Source organism: Aptenodytes forsteri, unplaced genomic scaffold, assembly GCF_000699145.1.
Source record: "Aptenodytes forsteri isolate BGI_AS27 unplaced genomic scaffold, ASM69914v1 Scaffold125, whole genome shotgun sequence".
Taxonomy (NCBI): Eukaryota; Metazoa; Chordata; class Aves; order Sphenisciformes; family Spheniscidae; genus Aptenodytes; species Aptenodytes forsteri.
In genome coordinates this window covers 3,235,026-3,256,317 of record NW_008794447.1, presented here as the reverse complement: position 1 = coordinate 3,256,317, position 21,292 = coordinate 3,235,026, and the positions used below count along the sequence as shown (strand labels likewise).

Sequence of the window (21,292 nt, the reverse complement as noted above, 5' to 3'; positions counted from 1 at the left end):
CTTTTTTTTTTTTTTCTGCATAACGTGAACAAGGCCTGCTGAGGTTTTAAACTATTAGTCTCTTGATCAGTCAAAATGGTAGTCAGGAGCTCTCCTCTTTGCAACTTCAAGCCATAGTATGTTCTCATTTTGTTTTCACTCTACGTGAAAAATGCATGCTATCTTTCTAATTAGTTGGTGCCACATCACAGTGCATAATTTCATTTGGTTCTTGCATTTCAGTTTTAAGAAGTTTGGCCAACCTACGCTGGTAGGTTCATCTCAAGAACAGCAATGTTGATTCTCCCCACCCCACCCCCCACGTTTAATTCAAAGAGAGAGATAGTTTTAACTGTTTCCTTCAGTTAAAAACTGTGGTGCAAGAACACCAAACTGATCGTGTGCAGTGAATTTCAGAGACACAACAAGCTTATTGAACACACTATGTTTCTTAATTCTGCTTGATATCTGTATGTCCCAGCATCCACAACATAACATGTATGTTGCCGGTTTCTCTATGTATTCTGATTCACATTGCATACTTCCTATGGACAGAATCATCCCTGTATCAAAATCAGTCAGATGCTAAAGCCCCAACAACTCTTTGTGCTCAGTGAAAGAATCCAGTGCTAAAACAGCATTTTTGCTGTCTGAGATAACAGTAATCTCACAAGACAAATTTAAAGTAATATTTCTGCCACACACCTGCTCCGAGAGCTGTACGCCTCCAGATTTCATATAAATTAGTTTAAAAACATGGGTAGGTAGGTAAGGAGAAGGGGTTTTTTTCTTCAATTTTAGCAGCTTTTAATTTTTAAGAAACCGAACAACCTATATCCAGTAATATGTTAGATATTTTATATATATACTTTGTCAGCAGGATAAAAAAAAAGTAAAACTATTTGAAGGCAACATTTTTTTTTTTCCTTCTGTTCTCTGTGTAAGTTAGAACAATTCAGCAGGTGCGTGACAAAAATATTATACACCAGATATGGTCCAATGTCATTTTTTTTTTTCCAATAAAGTTGTTCATATTTCATTGGCCAGTTCTTCAGGTTCTGCAGAACTATCTCCATTAACTGTGATCTTCATATCCTCTTCATATCCAGGGGGCATGAAAGCCAAAGCATAAGGGAAAAGCTTATGACAATTTGCTCTGTAAGTTTCAGATGCTTCTTTACAGTCTCCAAGGCTACCGTCACATAAAGCTTCTAATACCTCCATACAAGTCTAATTAAAGAGAAAAATAAAGAAGTGTTATGGTTTCTTAAACGTTCATCTGAACACTCTCAAACTAGAAATACAATACTACAAAGAAAACAAACTCGAGTATTGTTTTCAGGTTTCTACCAACATCAAATGACTTTTTTTTAACTAGACACAGCATGAAATACCAGTGTAGTCTGATTCGAAATAATGCAGTTTAAAAAGGGATTTAAAAAACAGCTAGAAATCTTGGCTGAAAATGAAAACACTCATTTGTCACCTGATCCTTATTTTCCTAAAAAAATTTGATTCTTACTAGTTGGCAACCAAGAACCAGGCTTCCTTGCAACTAAATGTGTTTTTGGGGTTTGTGGTGTGTGTCGTCCGCCCGTCCCCGTCCCCCTCCCCATCTTGGGATACAGTGAAAATTTCAGCAATACGTAACATGCATTTGAATTTTAGCATTCGCAAATAAAAACAATGAATCCAGAATATATACTATCATTTCCTAATAATGACTTTGTGAACGTGCTTTCAGATAGAATTGGAAGACTCGTGGAATATAATTAAAATGTAAAAATAGCATCAGCTGAATAACCATAATTAGATGTAAAAACATTTCTGGTAGGGGGAAAAAAAAACCCCAAACATTTTTACATTTAAGGATATGTGACTTACTGAAGCGTGTCTGTAACTAGTGAATCAAACCAAATTACTCGGATATTATCACAGATGTAAGATGTACCTGCAGTTTCATATCCATTTTTGTTCACAATTCAGAAGAGAAATTTCCTGGTTTTTTTCAACTTGCATTCCAAATGCGAGAAACTGACCTACTGAGCTTCACAAAGCCCAGCCAGCATTTAACATCAGTCCATGTCGTGTTCTGCTAGCATTAGCGTAGTAAGCTAGCCTTTTCCCACTCCTCTGACATTTACTATAGCTTTTATTTCTTCTGTGTATTGAGAAGAAATATCTGTAACTGCTCTGTCCTCCTGCTGTGGGGTTATGAAGTTCTCTTCAACAACCTCTTTGCCTCACATTAGCTCTTTGCGTCACCGGCATCCACAGAAGGTCAAATATATCTAGATTTATGCCTGCAATGTGCCCTGAGACAGCTGGTCTTTACTAAAATGAAATATAATATATTTGATCTCTTTGCACACGAGAATGCCTTTCAACAAATGCCTAGACTCCTTCAGATTCTTTTTTTTTAGGGCACTTTCAATTTCCCATCTATAAGTTCAGTAGAACTCCAACTCTTTATGTTGGCACCAAGAATGCTTAAATTGAACTTTTCCAGTTTTATCACAATGCTGCGTATATCATCTTTATACGCTGCTGAGTCAGTAAATGCTTCTTATAGTCCTACCAAGATAACACCTCTAAAACAACTAAGCATTTTTGGTTACATTTTAATCTTTCCCCAGTCCAATTCCCACAATCCCACTCTCAGGCAAAAAACACAGCTATGAGGCAAAAAGAATGCTGTTGAAGGCAATTTAATTTTTGTTTTCTAAACCTATTGATAATCTATCTTAAGCTCTTTGAGACTGCTCAAACAGTAACACACAAAAAAAAACCCCAAAAAGAAAACAGTTTATGAAAACTGCTAAATATGTACTTAGGATATGAAAGACATGAGTTTGTGTCCCATAACCAGATCAGCTAGAGAAAGGATCTGAATCTTTAACATCCTAAGCAAGTTTATAAATCATGGCAAATTGTCTTGTCTCTCTTTTCCCCTCTGTTTTGTCCAAAAATTCTATTGTGAATTTAAAATCCTTCCCAATTAAAGTTCTGTTGAACCCAGTATATTTCCAAAGGGATGTTTTTTGGAAGATGCTGATTTTTGCCCACAAAAGAGTAATTTTACTAGAAAGTTCACCTATTTTACTTGCAATAGATCTAAAAAATTCTTCAGTCCCCAGACAAAGAGCACAATAAAGAAATAAAGTGCCAGGGGAACCGAAAGAAACAAAATGTCCTAAAGTTTGCACAGCCTGCCAAGGAATCTCTCTAATACTTAATTAAATGTACTGGACACTCTCACAGTGATGCCAAAGGAAACGATTTGACTGGGATACAGAAATAGTTTAAAAAAGACTAGAAAAAAAAAAGAAAGGACATTTTATTCCCTCTCTGCATTGTCAGGTAAGGTTCTGCCAGTGTGCGGTCATAGGAAGAAAAAACCATGTTTATTCATTCTTTATAAGAAACATTTGAAGATACTAAAAAAAATTACCTTCTCTCGAATACTTCAAATTGCAAGTCAGAACTGATAGCCTTCCCAGATGAAGGTGGGGGAGCAGGGAAAGGGGCATGGTGGTGGTGGCACAGGGAGATTATTCCACGACCACCAGAATGGAGCAGAATTTCAAAATTTGGTAAGCTTTTTACTTAACTACATACTAAGGCCAAAACATGCATATGCACCTTTTATTAAAACTAAGATAATTCACACAGCTTGCAGGGGGATGAATATGGAAAGCTTTCACGAAGTCTGAGCTGCTCCTAAGTCAATATTTTTCTTGCGAACAGTCACCTCTGTAACAGCTAAAGCTCAGACAGACTACAATCTTTCCTTATTGGGGAGCTTTAGCATCTTTTGCCATGTGAATTCTCTTGTGTTTAATAAGCTTTCCCATTATCTGTGGCAATAACATTGTTTCTGCTGCTAGCTAGCTATTTTCATATTACGACAAAACTAAATTAATTTAAATGTGTGAAAAGGACGTTAAACATTTCAGTTCAGGTGAACCTGATACCCCGTTCTCTCACATGACAACCCAACCTCCTTACCATAAGGCACAGCAATCCTTTCAGCTTTCTCTTACCTCTGTAATTTGCATAAAGCTTCCACAGATATACCAGAAGTTGTTTACAATTTATAAATATCTGTTACCTGAAGATTTCTGTTAGTGAGGGATTCATCCAGGGTCATTGCCAGCTCCACTGCCCTTTTCTGACTGGAAGGATCTAAATAGTACATCATTTTGGCAGCTACAGGAGGAAAAATAAGCTTCATCACCCAGTGGATGACCAAAAACATCTTATATACTAACATAAAATAGAGATAATATGACTAAGAGAGGATACTGAACTCTACAGTAGTAGTTCAAAATGGAACCACGTGGAGCATTAAAGCTTGACACCTGAGCAAGTAGAAGCTTTAAGTCTACTATTCGATGCTAGACAAAGCATTGAAACAAATAGGTGTTGTCTCTACTGCAGGGTAGGAGCATTTTGCAGTGTACTGTGGAATCCCTGGCAGTGAAGATAACAAATCAGACCTGCTGCAACACACCACAGTTCCCTCCAGCACCACTGCTCACATCTCCTTCACACAGAAACCGAGGCACAGAAGAGATGTGCACACAGAGCTCTTGTTATAATACGGTGTCAGGACACAACCAGGACACAGTTCCGAGTCCCACGGCACAGATGTAGTTGAAGGGACTTGATGCCAGAGAAGATGCAAGAGTACACTCACCGCTTTCTGTGGCCAGGTCTGAGCCCAGACTGAGCCACAACAGTAATGCCGCTCCTCTGGGTGGTTTACATCCTGTTTCCCACGTGGTACCCACTGTAATATGTGGTCACTATTGACAGACAGCCTTTCCTAACAGGTAACCAGCACCATCTAAGCTCCTCATGTTAGGCATACCAATAGCTCTGGGCGTTACCTGGCTTGCTGAGCACTCAGCGCATTTCTCTTGGCAGTCAGCCTCTTCAAATACATGTATCAAAAAACCCTTTGCAACTCGGAAATACTACTTCACATACGTAGCTCATATGAACTATTTCATTAAATATGCATTAAATACAGTTACAGCCTTATGATACATTCAGCATGCATCAGAAATGAGAACAGGGCAGAGAGGTCCAAAAATCTGTATTTTAGCAGCATATAGAAAAAAATTAAAGAAAACCACAGACAACCTGGTGGTCATGTTGTCACAAAAACACAAACCGAGAGCAGAAAAGCATTCCCGATAGAAAGTGATTTTTACATCGCTGATGCTGAAACTGAGATGCCACTGCTAGATAAGCAAAGAAAATACAGAAGCAGGGCAGAAAAAGCATAAAGGCAAAATACCTGATAACCTATGTGGTAGTGAGTCATAGTTCTTTTTAAGGAAAGCTTCATTGAAGTTCTTTGGATTAGTTGCTCCAAAAAGCCGATTCATTTCTTGATTTAACACTGTTCTAACTGCATCAGGCAGATCCTTACTTTCAGATACTATGGAATTGGAAAAAAGAAGTTAATCGAGGTGAGCACAGGTAATCACAGTAAAATCTACTTTATGCATTTATTTTAATACTTGTCATGTCTACATTATTAATATAATTGAAAAAAAAATCTCAAAGGAAGATGCATGAAATTCGAAAAGGTAAATAACTGGATCTGGTTGGAAAAAGCTTAACTGTGACAGTTTTCTGATGCTTAGAAAAAGCCAAAGCCTTTTTACTCCAATGCACTCTCCCCCTTACTGATTGAAATCTATTAGGCTCAAAGATTGAGGTCATACAAGTCTGTTCTTAAATGTATCTAGCCTGTAGCCATCAACAGGAAGGGTAACCTTTTGGGCAATGGAAGGGAGAGAATCCTTCCAACCTTCTAAGCCTTCTCCTCACATGCCGACACAGGCTGCCAGCAGAAAAGCCAGATTCCTCACTCTGCAGTTTCCATTTCTTCACTCACTCACTCTTTCAGGGGTTCACCATACTACTCTCAGTCTTAAAAAGACTTACTAATACTTGTTGGAATAACTACTAAATCCATCTGCAGTCATAATAAACATACTTAATTTTAGCATGAATCAGTTGTTTAAAAAGCTTTCTAATACATGTATTAAATATTTTGAATTAATTGTGCTAACAGTCTATAAGCTAAAAATCAATGGCTGTATGTGGGTTAGGCATCATCTGGAAGCACGTACAGATGAAGTCATATCAAACATACATACCACTGCTGAAGAGATGAATCATACATTCATGAAGCCAAGGATGACTAGAATCAATAGCAAAGGCTCTCTTCACAGACTGAAGCATCAGAAGGAACTTCTCTGGAAAAGAAAGTGTTGGCAAATGTTCAAAAACCTGTGGCTGGAACTCACTGCATTATGTTGCAGGAGTATTTAGTGTTTGAAATTAGAATGATCAGAAGAAATTGAAGCTGAGTGTACTGCAACAGCCATTTTTTCTAACATGCATTTATTTAACCAGTGAATTAAGCCTGTTCAACAGGTAAGTTTGAACATAGTAAGTTCTTAAAGCATAGTATTTAACTGATACAAGAATTCAAAAATCAAGTGTTTCAAAAGACCAGTTCTCATTAGCAACTGTACACCACTTCTTTACAGCATATAGTTCTGCGAACTACAGATACAAACAAATAACTAGGGCAAATGCAAGCTGGGAGAATTAACTACAGTCTCATTGCTTGTAGATTTAAACACAGCAAAGAAAACGGATAATCACCAAACTTTGGTTTTTCACAGACTGCTCATGGCTGGGGTGTCAGTCCAATGAAGAGTTGTGTGGCTCGACAGGGACTGACTCCTCATATCTCATCAATAATTTTTGCTTAAATTCTAATATACATCTTTACAAAGTGCAAATTGCTTTCTTCCATTTGTTTTCTCACCTACCTTTTCGAAAATAAATCTCAAAGGCAAAAAGATGCGTCTCTATTTTGTTCTTCACTAAATTCTTCAGGGGTGTTAAAAATTTAATGGCTTCTTCCAAAGGTGCTTCAACCTACAGATTCAAGGAAGTGACACACAACTAAGTCACAAAGTTTAAACCTAATAACTCTACAGCAAATTCAAGGAAGTGACACACAACTAAGTCACGAAGTTTAAACCTAATAACTCTACAGCAGAATTAGCTATTTCTGAGTCACATCAGAGAGTTACTCTCATAAGGCAATACATAAGATGCTTAGAACCTCTTCTGTTACAAATTTTGCATCTTTCACTCAATGTTAGTGTCTAAACACAGACTGTCAAGTCTAAAAAACTGCTTTGTGATTGTTACAAATCACATTTTCCTATAGAGCTACAAGTCTTTGCCTTCTATCGTACAGCAGTATTAAACACAGCTGCAGCTGAACCCACATTGTAATGGGCAGGATGGCTCCCCATGCCAATCTACACACACGGGCCTGAGACGTTGGTACACGACTACTTTATGCCCATGACAGGGTCTGTTCATGTGAGCTTCAGCCAGGTTCCTGAAAGCTGCCAGGTCGTGGCAACGTTCCCAGCCAAGACACTAACAGCAAGCTTGAAGTAACTAGATATTGATCATGGTCTCCTGGTCTTAGCTAGCATAATCCAGTCAATGGACAGCTTTAACACAAATTAATTCTGTGCAAGGATTCTTTACAGACAGATCTCTTGCATCTAGAGGTTAGGGATAATTCGAACAAGAACTGTCTGTTGTCTTTCATATTTAGTTTTTTGTGAACATAAGCTACTCTCTAAGAATCAGATACAAAATTTAATTGTTGTCTGTCAATAACAATTTAGTAATGTTGAAGCAATACACTTCATTGCAAATAACTGAGTTGAAGGCAATGATGGACACCTTACGGAGCTCCTGCTAACCATATACTACAACAGTTTTCATTAAAAAATTGCATCATTTATATGTGCTGTTATGAGTTTGCATACATCAGTCACAACTGTGCACTTAAACTATTTGGAACCTATAATAAAACAGATTTCAAAGCTATGCCTTTAATGCCAAAGCTATATATCCAAAGAAGTCTAGGGGCAACTGTTTCAGGAAAACGTTTTGCAAGTGACCAACTATGTCAGAAATGGTCTTCTGGCATTAGGAACCAACTGAATTTGGAAGTGTCTATATCATGATTCTGATAGTAAATTTGGAATATAATTAGGGAAGGTTTGCCAAAGGAATGCATTAAACAGCTGCAACTATTCCCTATAATCTTGGGGACTACCTCGATTTTCCTGGGATATCCCATGGAACTCCAGAACTCAATTTCAATACATGCCATTGTGACCACTTCAGTCTTAACTAGCACTGCAATTAGTGCTGCTTCTTGCTACCAGTGAGCTAAACAATGGGAATACTGGCAATATTCTTAAATGACTAGTCAAGTTTTTAAGTCACTTGCTTCAGGGCTACAGAGTGACGTTCATTGTCTCAGCTTTCAAATATCATCCCCTCAAGAGCCAGTAATATTCGTTATACTGTGAAAATACCGAATACTGTATCTATCAGTACTTGGATACTATACTACTATTGCTATAAATTAATTTTTATAGTCTATATATATATTTTCATTATCTTTCCCAACATTTTTCAAGTGTTTTCCTACTCCTTACAGGTACAACTTTTAGCACAAGAATAGTCTTCTGGGTCACCTCCCCTTTATATATCTCTACAGTTCTTAATCCAGATCTCAAAAATCCATCTCAGTCTAGTCTACTACTACTTCCAAACAGCTTCTTTATCCTTTTTTCTCCCCATCCAAAACAAATGCAAACAAATGCCGTTAAAGCATTCAGTGTTTCTGAACCTTTCTTTCACAGGTTGTCTATGCTTAATAAATAAAAAAATATTATGGGACAAAGAGTGAATGATAATCACCTTACATACAGAATAGAAAGACTTCCATCCGATCAACTAGAAATAGGGTATAATCAACAAGTTAGTGCAATACACACATGTAGCAAATGTCTATGACTTCAATTGCTGCCTTTGAGAACTAGGCACAAAAGCTGTGATTTCATCACATTATGACAGTATTTCCAACAAACTATTCCTAGAAAAGAATTCTTTTTAAAATGCCGCCTGTGAAGAGAAGCCATACAAAAAATAAACAAGTTATCTGAATGGCTTTCAAATTGTATGTGTGCTCACTGTAATTTTTCTAGAGATTTCTATGACTTTATTATTACATTAGTAAGCACCTTTGCCAATTTCTCAGGGATAAGTTCTTCTTTCGGTCCTCCAATTTCTTCATCATCGTCATCTTTCTTCTTTTTCTGGTTCCTCTGTTGCTTCTCTTTCTCAGCGTTCTTCTTCTCCTCCTCCAGCTGTGCTTTCTTTTGCGCTCTTCTCTGCTTATTTCGTAGCTTCTTTAGCTCCTTGTCAGACATATTCGCTGTACACACGCAAAGGGTAAAACCAGACAATATTGATGTCTAATATTAAACAGTCTCAATCAGTTGTCAGATACCATCATCTTCTTTAAACCGTATCTACTAACTAGTAATGCTGCCATTACATTTGTAAAAGCTTGCTTACTATCGATAGATTATTTTACAGTCTACGCTGCTGCTTCATAATTCACAAATTCCTTTGTGAAATCAAGGCAATAGGAATTAGAACAATAGTATAACATGCTGAAGGCTGGACAAAGTAATTACTGCATGGCTCCACAAATCCAGTACCAGGAGTAAAAGCGCATACCAATACACGTTGATTTATTCCTTAGGCATTACACAACACAAGTTATGTTTAGTGTAGTAATTAAATGGTCTAACAAAAATAAGGTGAAATAGTTGCACTTTGGCATAGACAGTTCCAGCTTTCCTTTTAATGCCCTACAGACATCTTACATTTGATGCATATGCAGATCCTCTCCTCCCTCCAATTAAAGCATGGGGAATTAATTTAAAACACATCAGAAAGTGGCTACAAGAAATTCTATTATACTTCTACTTAATTTGAACCTGAAGCCACACAAATGAACCGAGATGAGAAATATTAAAACTTGACAAACTCCTCTTGAAAAATTCAATAGCCTCTATTCATACCATTTGAGGTCCCCCAAGCCATAATCGCTTAAGTTGCTCTCCAATCAGAGATGAGAGGAAAAAAAAAAAAAGAAATTGATGGATTTAAACATTATTTTTACATCAGAAGCAAGAGATGATAAAAATTTAAGTTGCTACCTAGTCCAATTTTTGCATACTGATAAAGTGCTTAGAAAGGGCTACCACCAAGCAGACCTGCTTCTACCTGTTATTTCACGGACCACCAACCATGAGAATTCCATGTTTTCTCAGCCATTTCATAACACAAACATGTTTTTACTTAAGAATTACAACTGTCACTACAAAAGCCATCATTGTTTTATAATAACCAAAATAAAAACATGTATTAGTTTAACTTTCAGTACAACATCTACTTTTACATGCAGGCCAAGTTACAGTTTACCTATTTTGAGTTGTGACAAAACTCTTATTTTTGACTACTACAGTTGACAACTATAAGAATGATGGATCTTCATAAAATATTCACTAATTAGTGAAACGGCATATTTAATAAATCCTGAGGGTTGAATACCTGTATCAGCCTCGTGTTCTTTATTTTCATCTGTTAAGGGATTATCATGAAGTTTCAAATATATCTCTATGGCAATTCGTGCTGCTTTGAAGTAGAACGGATGTTGTCGAAGTACATCTTCTAGTTTTAACAAGTCCACATAAGACCTAAGGGTAAGCTTCCTCATACAGTAAGTGTGAAAGTCAAACTGGTCATCCGTGATTTCTACAAAATGCTAACACAACATAACATAATATTATTTAGCAAGTATTAACAATCAGATACTAACCTTGACTTTTTTTAATACACTCTCCCCAAAGGAATACTTTAGTAAAAGCCTGCCGTTTGACAAATACACCCTACCTTTTAGAAATGTGAGTTAACAAAGCCCTCCAAAAATAAAGTAATGGTGAAAAGAACAGAAGGCATCTTAGGTCAGAACCAAAATTCACCCATTTCACAGTCTCTTAACAGTAACTACCCTCTGACAATTTGCAGTTTAAGTTTCTACATTCATTATATTTAAACAGCACTTGAAGAATTTTTCCTCTGTGAACTCCTCTAATTTTTTCAGTCAAAAGTATAATTTTGACTTCCATTAAATACTGTGGCAATAAATTCCACACTTAAAGCACACATGGTTTGAGAAAGTACTTCCGTTTGTTCAAGATCTGCTTTCCTCTTTGTCACCTGATGTCCCCTTGTTTTTGTTTGAGAAGCAGTGAAAAGTCATTCCCCTCTTCAACTTCTCCATGTACTTACGACCTCATACAACTTCATCCTAAACTCAGTTGTTGCTTGTCAAAGCTGAGGATAAAACAGTAAGCATGACAAGCTAACTGCAATCTCTTCGTGTCGAAGTTACTCCATGGCATGTATTTTACTAGCACGTTTTTAAGGAGTTGCGATATTCAGATTCTGTACGACGGATTTATATAATGGAAGAAACGTACTACTTCTCTAGTCACTTAATTCCCAACACTGTCCTTTTGACTGCTGCTCCGCACCAACACAGAAATTTTGCAGCACTGTCTATAATGGTTCCAGGATTTCTTTCCTGAGCAGCAATAATTCATGTAAGACCTTTTACTACTTATGCACGGGCACAGAATTCTTCTTCTTGTCCCTTCTTCACCGACTGCACTGTTGAACATTATGTTTCATGCGCCATTTTATCATTTAGTATTGAGACAGAGCAAGTGTCTTTGCACTATTCACTCCCCTTCTGTGATCACTTATTGCCATATCAAACAATGGAGACCCTAGGGAGACGCCCTAGTAATCTCCAAGATAAACGCCTTTTCTTGTAAAAGCTTATTATTTGCTCCTATGCTGTTTTCCCAGCCACGAACCAGCTATTAAATCCACAAGATCAACTTCCCTTCTTTTTCTGAGACAGTTTAGATCCTTTACGGTGTGAAGGCTGACATCAAAAGTGTTTCTGAAATCCAGAACACATTTTATCAACTAGACTGCCTTAAGCATAACTGGCACCTCTAAAAGATTTAAGAGGCACTGCTTTTTCTTACAAAAGCTTTGTTGATGGTTTCCGAATAAGACATATTTGTCTATCTTATTTATGATCTTTATTACACCTTCAATCAATTATTCCAATAAATAAATTAAACAGCTACTTAATTCCTTAGAAATGTTTTTTAGGGTGGCCTATGTCAGTTCTTCATTTGCTGACCTCTTCTGGTACCCAAGACAATTTACAAGACTAGTAGTTTCTTACACAAATTCTTTTAAAAGGATTTTACACAAATTTATTTAAAGGATTTGTGCAAACAGAATATGGTCATGGCAAATCACTTTGTTGACTTGTTCTAATCTGAGAATATGCCACAGGCTATTCCCCTCTGCAGAAAAGCATCAGTGTTGAAATCTCCTTAAGCCTCTCTATTTGCAGAGGCGTAGCTTCCTACTAAGTTCTCCTCTTTGAGCACTTCATTCACACCCTCAGCTGTCTGGTCATTTTTCTAGACCCTAATGTACTTAAAAAAACCAAACCCACTTTTTTTTTTTTTTTAAAGGAAGTTGTGCATCCAATTTTTTTTGTTTGCCTTACTATGGATCTGCATTTAATGTGCAAGTATCCCCCCTTTTTGGATACAATTTCTACCTTAAGAAGTCTTTATATTTCTAATAGCTTCTTTTAAACTGTAGCTTAATTATTTTTTTTTTAAAGGAGAAGATATTTAGTATTTTTGATAGTTTTTGACATTTGTTTTCTCCCTCTAAAATACAGTGGCTTAACAATAAGCAAGGCGACATCTTTCCTTTACTTTAATCCTGGACTAGTCAGCTCAGCCATGTTCTTTTTGGACTTAAAGCACGCATACTCTTGGTTTGTACCCAAATACCTATTTTTATGTACCCTGCCAAAAATAAGATTATTTCTGAAACTTTTCTGGTCTTTCCTGGATCTTCAAATGACTTTATAGAATCTCTCTGTAACACACAGTTTACAATGGCATTTTTAGGAGGAAATGTAATTTAATCAACGCCCCAGTAGCCAACATGAAATGAAATCTCTCCTGAAGCTACATGAAATACACTCTTACTGTTCAGAAAGGAAACGTATTAGCACAGTAAACTTCAGCTAGTGTTTTCCAACCTAGGCAGTTTAACCAGATACGTACTCTCTCAATTTCATGGCATTTCTTAAGTGCTTCTCCGAATTTGTTCATTGCTTTGTAAGCTTGCGCACATTCTGTCTGAAACCACATGCACTGCATTTCATTCAAGTTCTCTACTGCTGAGGTTCCTTCCTAAAAGCAAAAACAGCATTATAAAAAAAATAAGTCTCATCAACATGTTAACTGCCATTTCTTTTATCTTGTTCTAATTAAAAGCACAAATAAAGAGGCTATCAGAGTCCTGAAAGTCAGAAACGCCACAGTTAAGATGGACTTGCTTTGTTCATTAATTAAAAAAAAAAAAAAAAATTCCTCTATGTTCCACTTATTGGAAGAGTCAGAAATACACAATGAATAGCCAGGTATTGACCGTTTAACTGTGACAGTTCCTCATCTTTAGGATAGGAGACACATTCATTCAGTGTTTTTAATATAGTGTGTACAAATAACACATTGCAGCGTGAAGAAAAATGGCAGAAAAGTTCTAGCATGTGGCATGACACTAACACCTGCAGGATTTCTATTTTTTTTTTTAACTAAAACTGCCATCTGTGTCTTCCAGAGACCTGCTGATTGAGCTAAGCGTAGCAACTGACAGTAGTAATAGGTCATTTCTTATGCGATCAGTACTAGACAGTAGTGGCAAAGCAAAAGGAATACTGGTAGGTTTGACACCACCTCATTCAAAAAAGGAGATTACAGTTGTCTGTCAAATCCGGTATTTATATACACTTGCATAGATCTATAGAACTTAACATATGCCTTTCAAGCTTAATGTCAAAGTCAGCTACTTGGGGTGGATGCAGCCATTCTGACTTTACTCTGATCTTGCAAAAACCAGGCTATTCAAGAATCAGCCAAGAGCCAAAGCTGGGAAAATGACAGATAATATTCAAATGGCAGGGTAAGGAGAATGCCCCAAATGAGAGAGAAAGGCAGTCTTCAAACCAGTCTGATTTAAGCAGCTAAAAATCCGAAAAACTGTTAGTTCCATTTTCATTATGCTTAATTTAGGTCTTTTTAAATCATTTTCATTAAGAAGCTTGTATTTGAGCACTAGACATAAGATCAAAAGGAGATGAAAAAGATTACACAGAGCAACATCATCAAATTATATTTTTAAAGTTCAGTTTTGGGCAACTGGTACGCTTGGTTTTTTGACATCTTAATGCTGCTTAAGGCATTGAGAAAGGTCAACTAACCCAGATTCATAGCAGTTTTGCATCAAAAACTCCACTTAAAGCTACTGAGCTTACATAAAACAGAACTTCCCTTCCCTCCATGTTTGCCTGCACACAGCCTCCATTTCACAAAAATCCTTCAGCTTTCCCCCTATAAATACCCCCCGTTCAACCTACCTTACTCCAGGTTTTTCCTGCTCTTCAAGAGAGAAGAGAAAAACAGGACAACAAACAAAAAAGGATTACTTCTGCGGGTAGGTCCCAATAGCTTGTTGCCTGCCTCCCACTGACAACACATAAATGATATTGCCAGTATTCTAAAACTATCATTTGCCAAAGATTCTGGAAAGACTACATTGAGCTGTTTTGACTTTCGGTTATGAAAGAAGAACAGCAAGAGAAGCCAATTTAAAAAGTAACTAACCTGTGACATCAAACCTATCAGAATAGGTTACTGCAGGGACAAAAACTGATGCATGAAATTAAGCAATCTGGATAATGCAAACTTTTTATGCCAGCTAGTTGGTCATGGGTAAGCAGCCCCAAAAAAAAAAAAAAAAAAAAAAAAAGACATGTAACATGCAGCTTTCCTTCATTACTGTTAAACACGACCTTAGGGATGAAAGCTTGTTCACAAAAGGAAGACATCTCAGAAGGACTCTCACCTAGTAGCCACACAGAAATTTTATTACAAGAGAAGTCTGAATTCTCTAACTTACTACCATGGGGCTGGGGGGAAGAGACATGGGCAACTTTATCAGATCTTTCAAGGACCCTATAGAATCCACATTAAACCCAAAGACTTCTCAGAAAATTATTTTTTCAAAGTAGTTATCTCTAAAATGGGCATGCTGTATTTTTCCTACCTGGCAAAAGTGATCAAATCCAAGCTTTAGGGTTTTCACTTACTACTATGGAATCATGCTTATCCAAGATTAATTCAAACCCTGATACTGACTACCATTAGCGAAGGAAGCAATCATAGCTGCTCTGAAACAGAACTTAGAAGGTGAGTGGAAAGTTAACACAAAATGTTACTCCACAAGGGATTAGGCCCACGTTATTTGAAAGAGCTATAGTTAAATGGAACAAACCCTTGTAAACTTAGAACACATTTCTTCTGCTTCTTTAATGGAGTTTGCTTTCAACATATATTTTGCACATTTGGAGTTGATAAATCTGTCTGCCGTGTCCAAAGCCTGAGCCTCATCCATCCACCTTGCAGCTTCCTTAATATTTCCAGCATGCTTAAAGAGAGAGAAATTCAAGTTAGATTCAGTAATTATAAGCCATGCATGTTTTACCCACTCACTGTTTAATATAATTAGTTATTCTTTTAGACATTTTTTAATACATAGCTTTCTTCAGGAAAGCAACAGACCTTTAAAGAAAAAAAGCAGAAAAATTACTTTCCCTCATTATGGAACGACAGGTCTTTTAGCACTCGACATTTTTCCTGAAAATGCTTAAAGGACACTTTGGATAATCCCATTCTAATACAATACCATAGTGTAGTTGAGAAATTATTTTCAAGTAGTTAAAAAAAGTGGGGGGTGGGATAACAACAGGTGGGAGACATTTAAAACCAACTAATTTTATTAGTGATATTTTTATTATGAAAAATATAACTGTAAACTGAGAATTCACATTTTGCAGTATACTTGTCCTTCATTGACTTAAAAATCTTCATAGGGGCTTATTCATACGCACTAAAAAGCCCAAGTAGCCAAACTTATCTAGAAACTCACTAAAATTCACTGAGTAGTTTTCCATGGATTATCCACAGTGTCTTGCTTAATACAAGCTTAACGCTTCAATGTTCACATCAAAAACATTACAGGAAAGTATAAGCATACATAAAAGTCTTCCATCATAACAACCAAATAACCTCTGGTCACCAGAACAAGCCAAACTTACCTTAAAGATTTTTGCCTTCACAAGGAAGAGTTCTATCAAAGTGGGAGTACTTTCTATAGCAGCATTTATATATTCTAGAGCCAGGGATGGCTGTCCAATTTTATCATAATGTTGAGCCAAATAATATTGGACCCAGAGTAAAGTGGTTGGAGGTTCTTCTTTACCATCATCTGGAGGGAGAAAAATGGAGGGAGTTGTTTTGTTCAGTTTATTAAAACAACATGCCAGAAGCAGACTGCTATAAATACAGCCACTGAAGTTAATTCTGACTCTGTATCAGGCTGTCACAACAGAGCCTGGGAGTGTTTTCAAACACCTGGGTCCAGGTAAGTCCATTAACTTTTAAGTCTATGTTTTGACAAGACCTGAGCATATACTGTTCCCTTCTCGTACTGTGGTTTTAAGGGAAAGGAAAAGTGAGTCAGTGGGTCAGAAGGGAGTTAACATTTTGTTCCAACTAGTCCCTTAATGCAGCTTAGTGCATGATGTAGAGTTCTTTTAAAACTGTTTTAGATGAAGGGTATAGCAAAAAGTCCTGCTAAACACAAGTGTTGCACAGTAACAATGTAAAGGATTTCAGTACATTCAGCACTGACCCATAGACTTGAATATTTTTAAACAAAACAGGCTGTCTGTTCCAAACCCTAGCTTTAAAAAGATTTTTTGTTTCTACCTTTGACAAATTTATCATCACTATTTGCCTAAATGTATCCTAGAAAACATTCCTATACACAAGTCAGTTCTGAACGTTAGAGAGCTCTGTTCGAAATCCAAAATACTACCTAAGTCTTAAAAGCTCATTTCACTACTCAGTTTTGACTATGAAGCATAGCACCTTGCAGGGGGAAACAAAAGGGCGTGGAGGCTCTAGTCCTGCCAAAAGGTTCTGGTTCTTCAGTATAACTTAACTGTGCAATTATATGCATTTGTTCACTTTAAGGTAGCAGAAAATTGTTTATTTGAATGCAATTTAATATCAAAGCAAATATTGAATTGAACAGAAATAACAGTAAGTCATTTCCTTAAACCAGAAAAGTGCAAATGTGTTTGAAAGGCTTGGACAAATTCAAACAGGTATTGAGCGGCTATATTGTAGCCTATAGCATTAAATTCAATGGAAAAGTGTAACAGGCAACTTAGATGAGAATTTCATAATGAAGTATTGCATTAATGTTTCTGCAAGGCAGGGAAATAACTGGTTATAACTTCAATAAAAATGTCTTGAATAATTAGGATTATCCTGTAAAGTTTTAACATCATTAATGTCATTCATGCTATCTTAATTATTACACCATTTTAATCCGTCTACCAAAATTTCAAGACTATCCTCTGTTGATATTCTTTGCAGAAAAGTTTTTTCTTGGAGATTTTCTGTTACAAAGTGGTTGGGCAAATGACTAAAAAACCATCATAATGCTATCAGAGAGGAAATATGAAGGCTGGATTCAATACATGTACAACCATACCTCACAACAAAACAGCTGTCAGTCAAAACCTGGAAAAATGTTTTTTAACTCTCAAAGAAAACCCCCAAGAACACAAAACCCAGCCCCCACCAAAAGCTCCAAACCCCCCTCCCCCTGAAGATTGTGCTATCAGTATCTATTCCTTTTTGTTTGACATTTCTGCAATTAAAGATTTAACACAGCTTTCAAATTTCAGTTTCCCGGACAACGATAAACTCAAGCCTTGAAAATAGAATACTTGAACTCAAAACCACAAAGAGTGATCAAATTTGGGGATCCAGCAAAACTTTTAGAACAAGTGGCTAGATTTTGACTACAGACTTTATATTTGACAGCTTAAATGGTTCAGTTCCGTATTAGGGGGTGGAAAAAAAAAGGAAAAAACCCCATCATCTCAATTTCTTCACTCCCCACTGATTCCCTGCCTCTGAATGGTCACATAATGCTTACACCAGGCACTACTTCCATGAAGTATGCCAGTCTTAGCACTCACCATTTGGGTTAAATAACCTGCAGCTTCTTAGAGAGGTTTCATAACCTATCACGAGCTCTTCTATGATTGCCACCTACACATGCAAGACAAGACAAAAAAAAAAAAAATCTGTGGGCAAGATGGTATTTTATTTCAACTTGAACTACTTGGTGTTACCCAAACTAGTTATTTTTGGTAAGAGAATTCTGCAATATCCTGAGTTACAATACATATGGGAACACACTCAATCTCACCTCTCTTTTTAACAAATTAAGACCAAGCCTCCCTTCATTAACACTTACACAGCTTATAATTAAGTAAATCTTAGTTTTCTACGTTTCTACGTTTACCAACTTGGCACAAGGCTATGTATGCTTGTACTTGATTTCTTCTAGATATACTAGGCCATAATATACAACAGTGCTGACGGAGCGAGCACTGAAGAAAAGAGTTTCTTCATCTCTAACGCATCACAGCTACATGTAGATCATGTAAAAAGTGGGGGAAAAACCTACCTTCTCCTTGTCTTTATATAATGACCTCAAAGTATTGAAGACTGGTGGGCAACCTTTGCTGAAATTCATCCTTAGAAACTTGTCCAGACATTCCTTAAACTTTTCACCTTGAGAGGAAAAAGACCTGTTGATTTTGTTTTACCACACATTACTTGTCAATTGCAGACTGTTTATGCTGTTAAAACATCAGTATCTAAGAAACACGAGTGTTGATCACTACCTGCTCAGCAAAAATGCACTTACCTGACAAAAAGTTTAATGGTAATCTTCTTGGAACTAGTCCCCTTGGGTATTTAGTCCAGGCCTCTTCATAGATCTTTAGCCTCTCCATCATATTAGCTGGAACAGAATTTTTAGAGTTTACTTTTTCCTTCCTTTTTGGCAGGAAGGGAAGAGGGGGTGGGGAGTGATTTATATCTGGTTAAAAAAAGAATCGGAATATATAGCAACTAATGGCTATATACTTCCTAAAGAACACTAATTTCCATTTTATTCTTTTTAAAACTGCCATACTAAATGATTTCAGGTATTCAGTATCTGTAAATTCCTCTTCCAGCAGTGGAAGACTAACTGCTTATCTCTCATCTTAAAAAGAGTTCCTCCTGAAATGTTGAACAAACAAAGCCATTCAGGAGAGTCATGCCTGTTTTTCCAAAACCTGTATTACCTACAACATAAGGTTAAGATAACAGAGAGAGTAAAAGAAAAATCAAAACTGTCTTTTATGAAATAATTCTCTTCTTTCAACCATGCACAGAGATTACTGCATTTTTTTTCTGTTTTGGTTTTAAATAAGACACAGTAACAACAATACGAGAAATACTTCCAGCTTTTCTTACAAAAACATTATGACAATATGTACACACTAAAAAGCAAAACTTAAATGGGGACATTTTTAAATAATAGTTTTATTATTTAAAGCAATACAAGTTTTCAACAAATATATAAATTCCAATTGTGCAGGAACAGCTTGTTTACTACAACATATCAAATCATTACCTGGTTTAAGTGCCTTTTCTAGGCCTTTGTAGTAGGCCCAGTTTTCAGGATTCCTTTCTTGCAGTCCTTTGTAGACTTCAACTGCTTCTTCAAGTCTGCCAAGCTGAAGCAGGAGTTCTCCTGTGTGAAATCCAAGAAGTTTTAAATTAAGGTAACAAGATACTGAAGCAGTATAATATTAATCACTGTACAGTAAAAGATTAGATAATCCTTAACTCCATATAGATTCTAATTTCTTAGAAAAAATTATCACAGTGGCATCACAAACTAGCTGACAGATATGCTTTTACTTTGACAACAGGTGCAATTACAGTAAGATTCTACAACTCAGCCAGTAACTTTTGAAACTTACTTGAAAATTTAATGTTAAAAGTAAGATGCACGTGTTTTTTTCTCACTTACTGAAGTGACTGGTTACTTTAAGTGCAGTTTTTACTACAGAAGGCAATTAAAAGCAGTACACGGTATTTCATGTATATAGCATCTTGAATACCAAATTGAAATTGCAGCGCTGCAAATAAAAGAATGGTTCTTCAGTCTGGTATTTCATAAAACTAACTTCAATGTTTTAAATCAAGCCATTGATCTGATTAATGAATTCTCAAGATTCTGCAAGCAAGTTTCCTTTTAATGACACGTCATTACTTTTAACAGTTGTATCTTGTAAAGGCTAGATCTAACAACTGTATAGAGCATCTTTGCTGATGTTGGAGTTGGAACAAAAGTCAACTTCCCATTTCACAATGGGAAACCACATTTTACAAAGCTTTGTTATTGGCAAGTGTTAGGCACTAAAAGATTACACACCAGAGGTGATACAGTGTCATTCTAGATTAAGGTAAGATTTTCCCATCTGGTTTCAAGAGGAAAATGCGAGTCAGCGTTACCTCTCTTCCCTATGTCACGCAACTGACACATAATTTTGACAAGAGATGCTGCTTCCCACACGTAGGATAACTTGAGGACTACATGCAGTATCTAATGCCAGGGAAAACATCAATAGTTCACTTGCTGAGAATGACAGAATCTGGAAAATAAACCTAAATTCCTACCCTGAGGTGAAAGTTATAATTTTTATCTAATGGTGGCAAATGCTAATACTATTTTCAGTACTTCTCAGTTGTACTTCATCCACAATGGCTTTTGCATACGCACTTAAAATTCATAGACAACACTCATTTATTAGCAGGCTCTTCTGTAGTATGCACAGCAGCTAAGCTAGACTTAAACAACACAACAGGAGCTGTGCCCAAAAAAAATTAATCAGTTGTACCCTGTTGAAAGCACACAGACTGCAAAGAGTATTTCCATCCTTTTTTCTGGTAACTTGATAGAAGGTTTTGCATTTTGTTTTGGTTGGGTTTTTTTTTTTTTGTGAAGTTGTATTTGAAAATCCTATTTCAGTACCAGCCTCGGACCTTCATCAAAAACTTAAGAACACGTAGTATGTCAGAAGATCTTTCAGATAAAAGTCAAGTCATAAAAAACCACCCCCACCCCCGAAACCAAAGCTCCCGCTACTACGGCCTGTCAGCCTGACCTCGGTGCCGGGGAAGATTATGGAGCGGTTCATCTTGAGGGCGCTCACAAGGCATGAGTGGGACAACCA

At 36.7% G+C, this 21,292-nt stretch overlaps 1 protein-coding gene across 1 annotated transcript in view; it reads right to left on the bottom strand.

Annotated features, from left to right (window-relative positions):
• Positions 1-237: 237 nt before the first annotated feature.
• The window catches only part of NAA15 (N(alpha)-acetyltransferase 15, NatA auxiliary subunit), a 28,200-nt gene continuing 7,145 nt past the window's right edge, over positions 238-21,292 (bottom strand). The window contains exons 6-19 of the mRNA XM_009290330.1: positions 19,684-19,803; positions 18,928-19,023; positions 18,685-18,791; positions 18,191-18,263; positions 16,232-16,401; positions 15,409-15,561; positions 13,137-13,265; positions 10,516-10,729; positions 9,135-9,328; positions 6,840-6,948; positions 6,156-6,254; positions 5,285-5,428; positions 4,091-4,188; positions 238-1,209 (exon numbers count right to left, since the gene is read on the bottom strand). Of these exons, the coding sequence (XP_009288605.1) occupies positions 1,009-1,209; positions 4,091-4,188; positions 5,285-5,428; positions 6,156-6,254; positions 6,840-6,948; positions 9,135-9,328; positions 10,516-10,729; positions 13,137-13,265; positions 15,409-15,561; positions 16,232-16,401; positions 18,191-18,263; positions 18,685-18,791; positions 18,928-19,023; positions 19,684-19,803 (1,907 nt within the window). The 3' untranslated portion in view covers positions 238-1,008. The remainder of the gene's footprint in view (positions 1,210-4,090; positions 4,189-5,284; positions 5,429-6,155; positions 6,255-6,839; positions 6,949-9,134; positions 9,329-10,515; positions 10,730-13,136; positions 13,266-15,408; positions 15,562-16,231; positions 16,402-18,190; positions 18,264-18,684; positions 18,792-18,927; positions 19,024-19,683; positions 19,804-21,292) is intronic.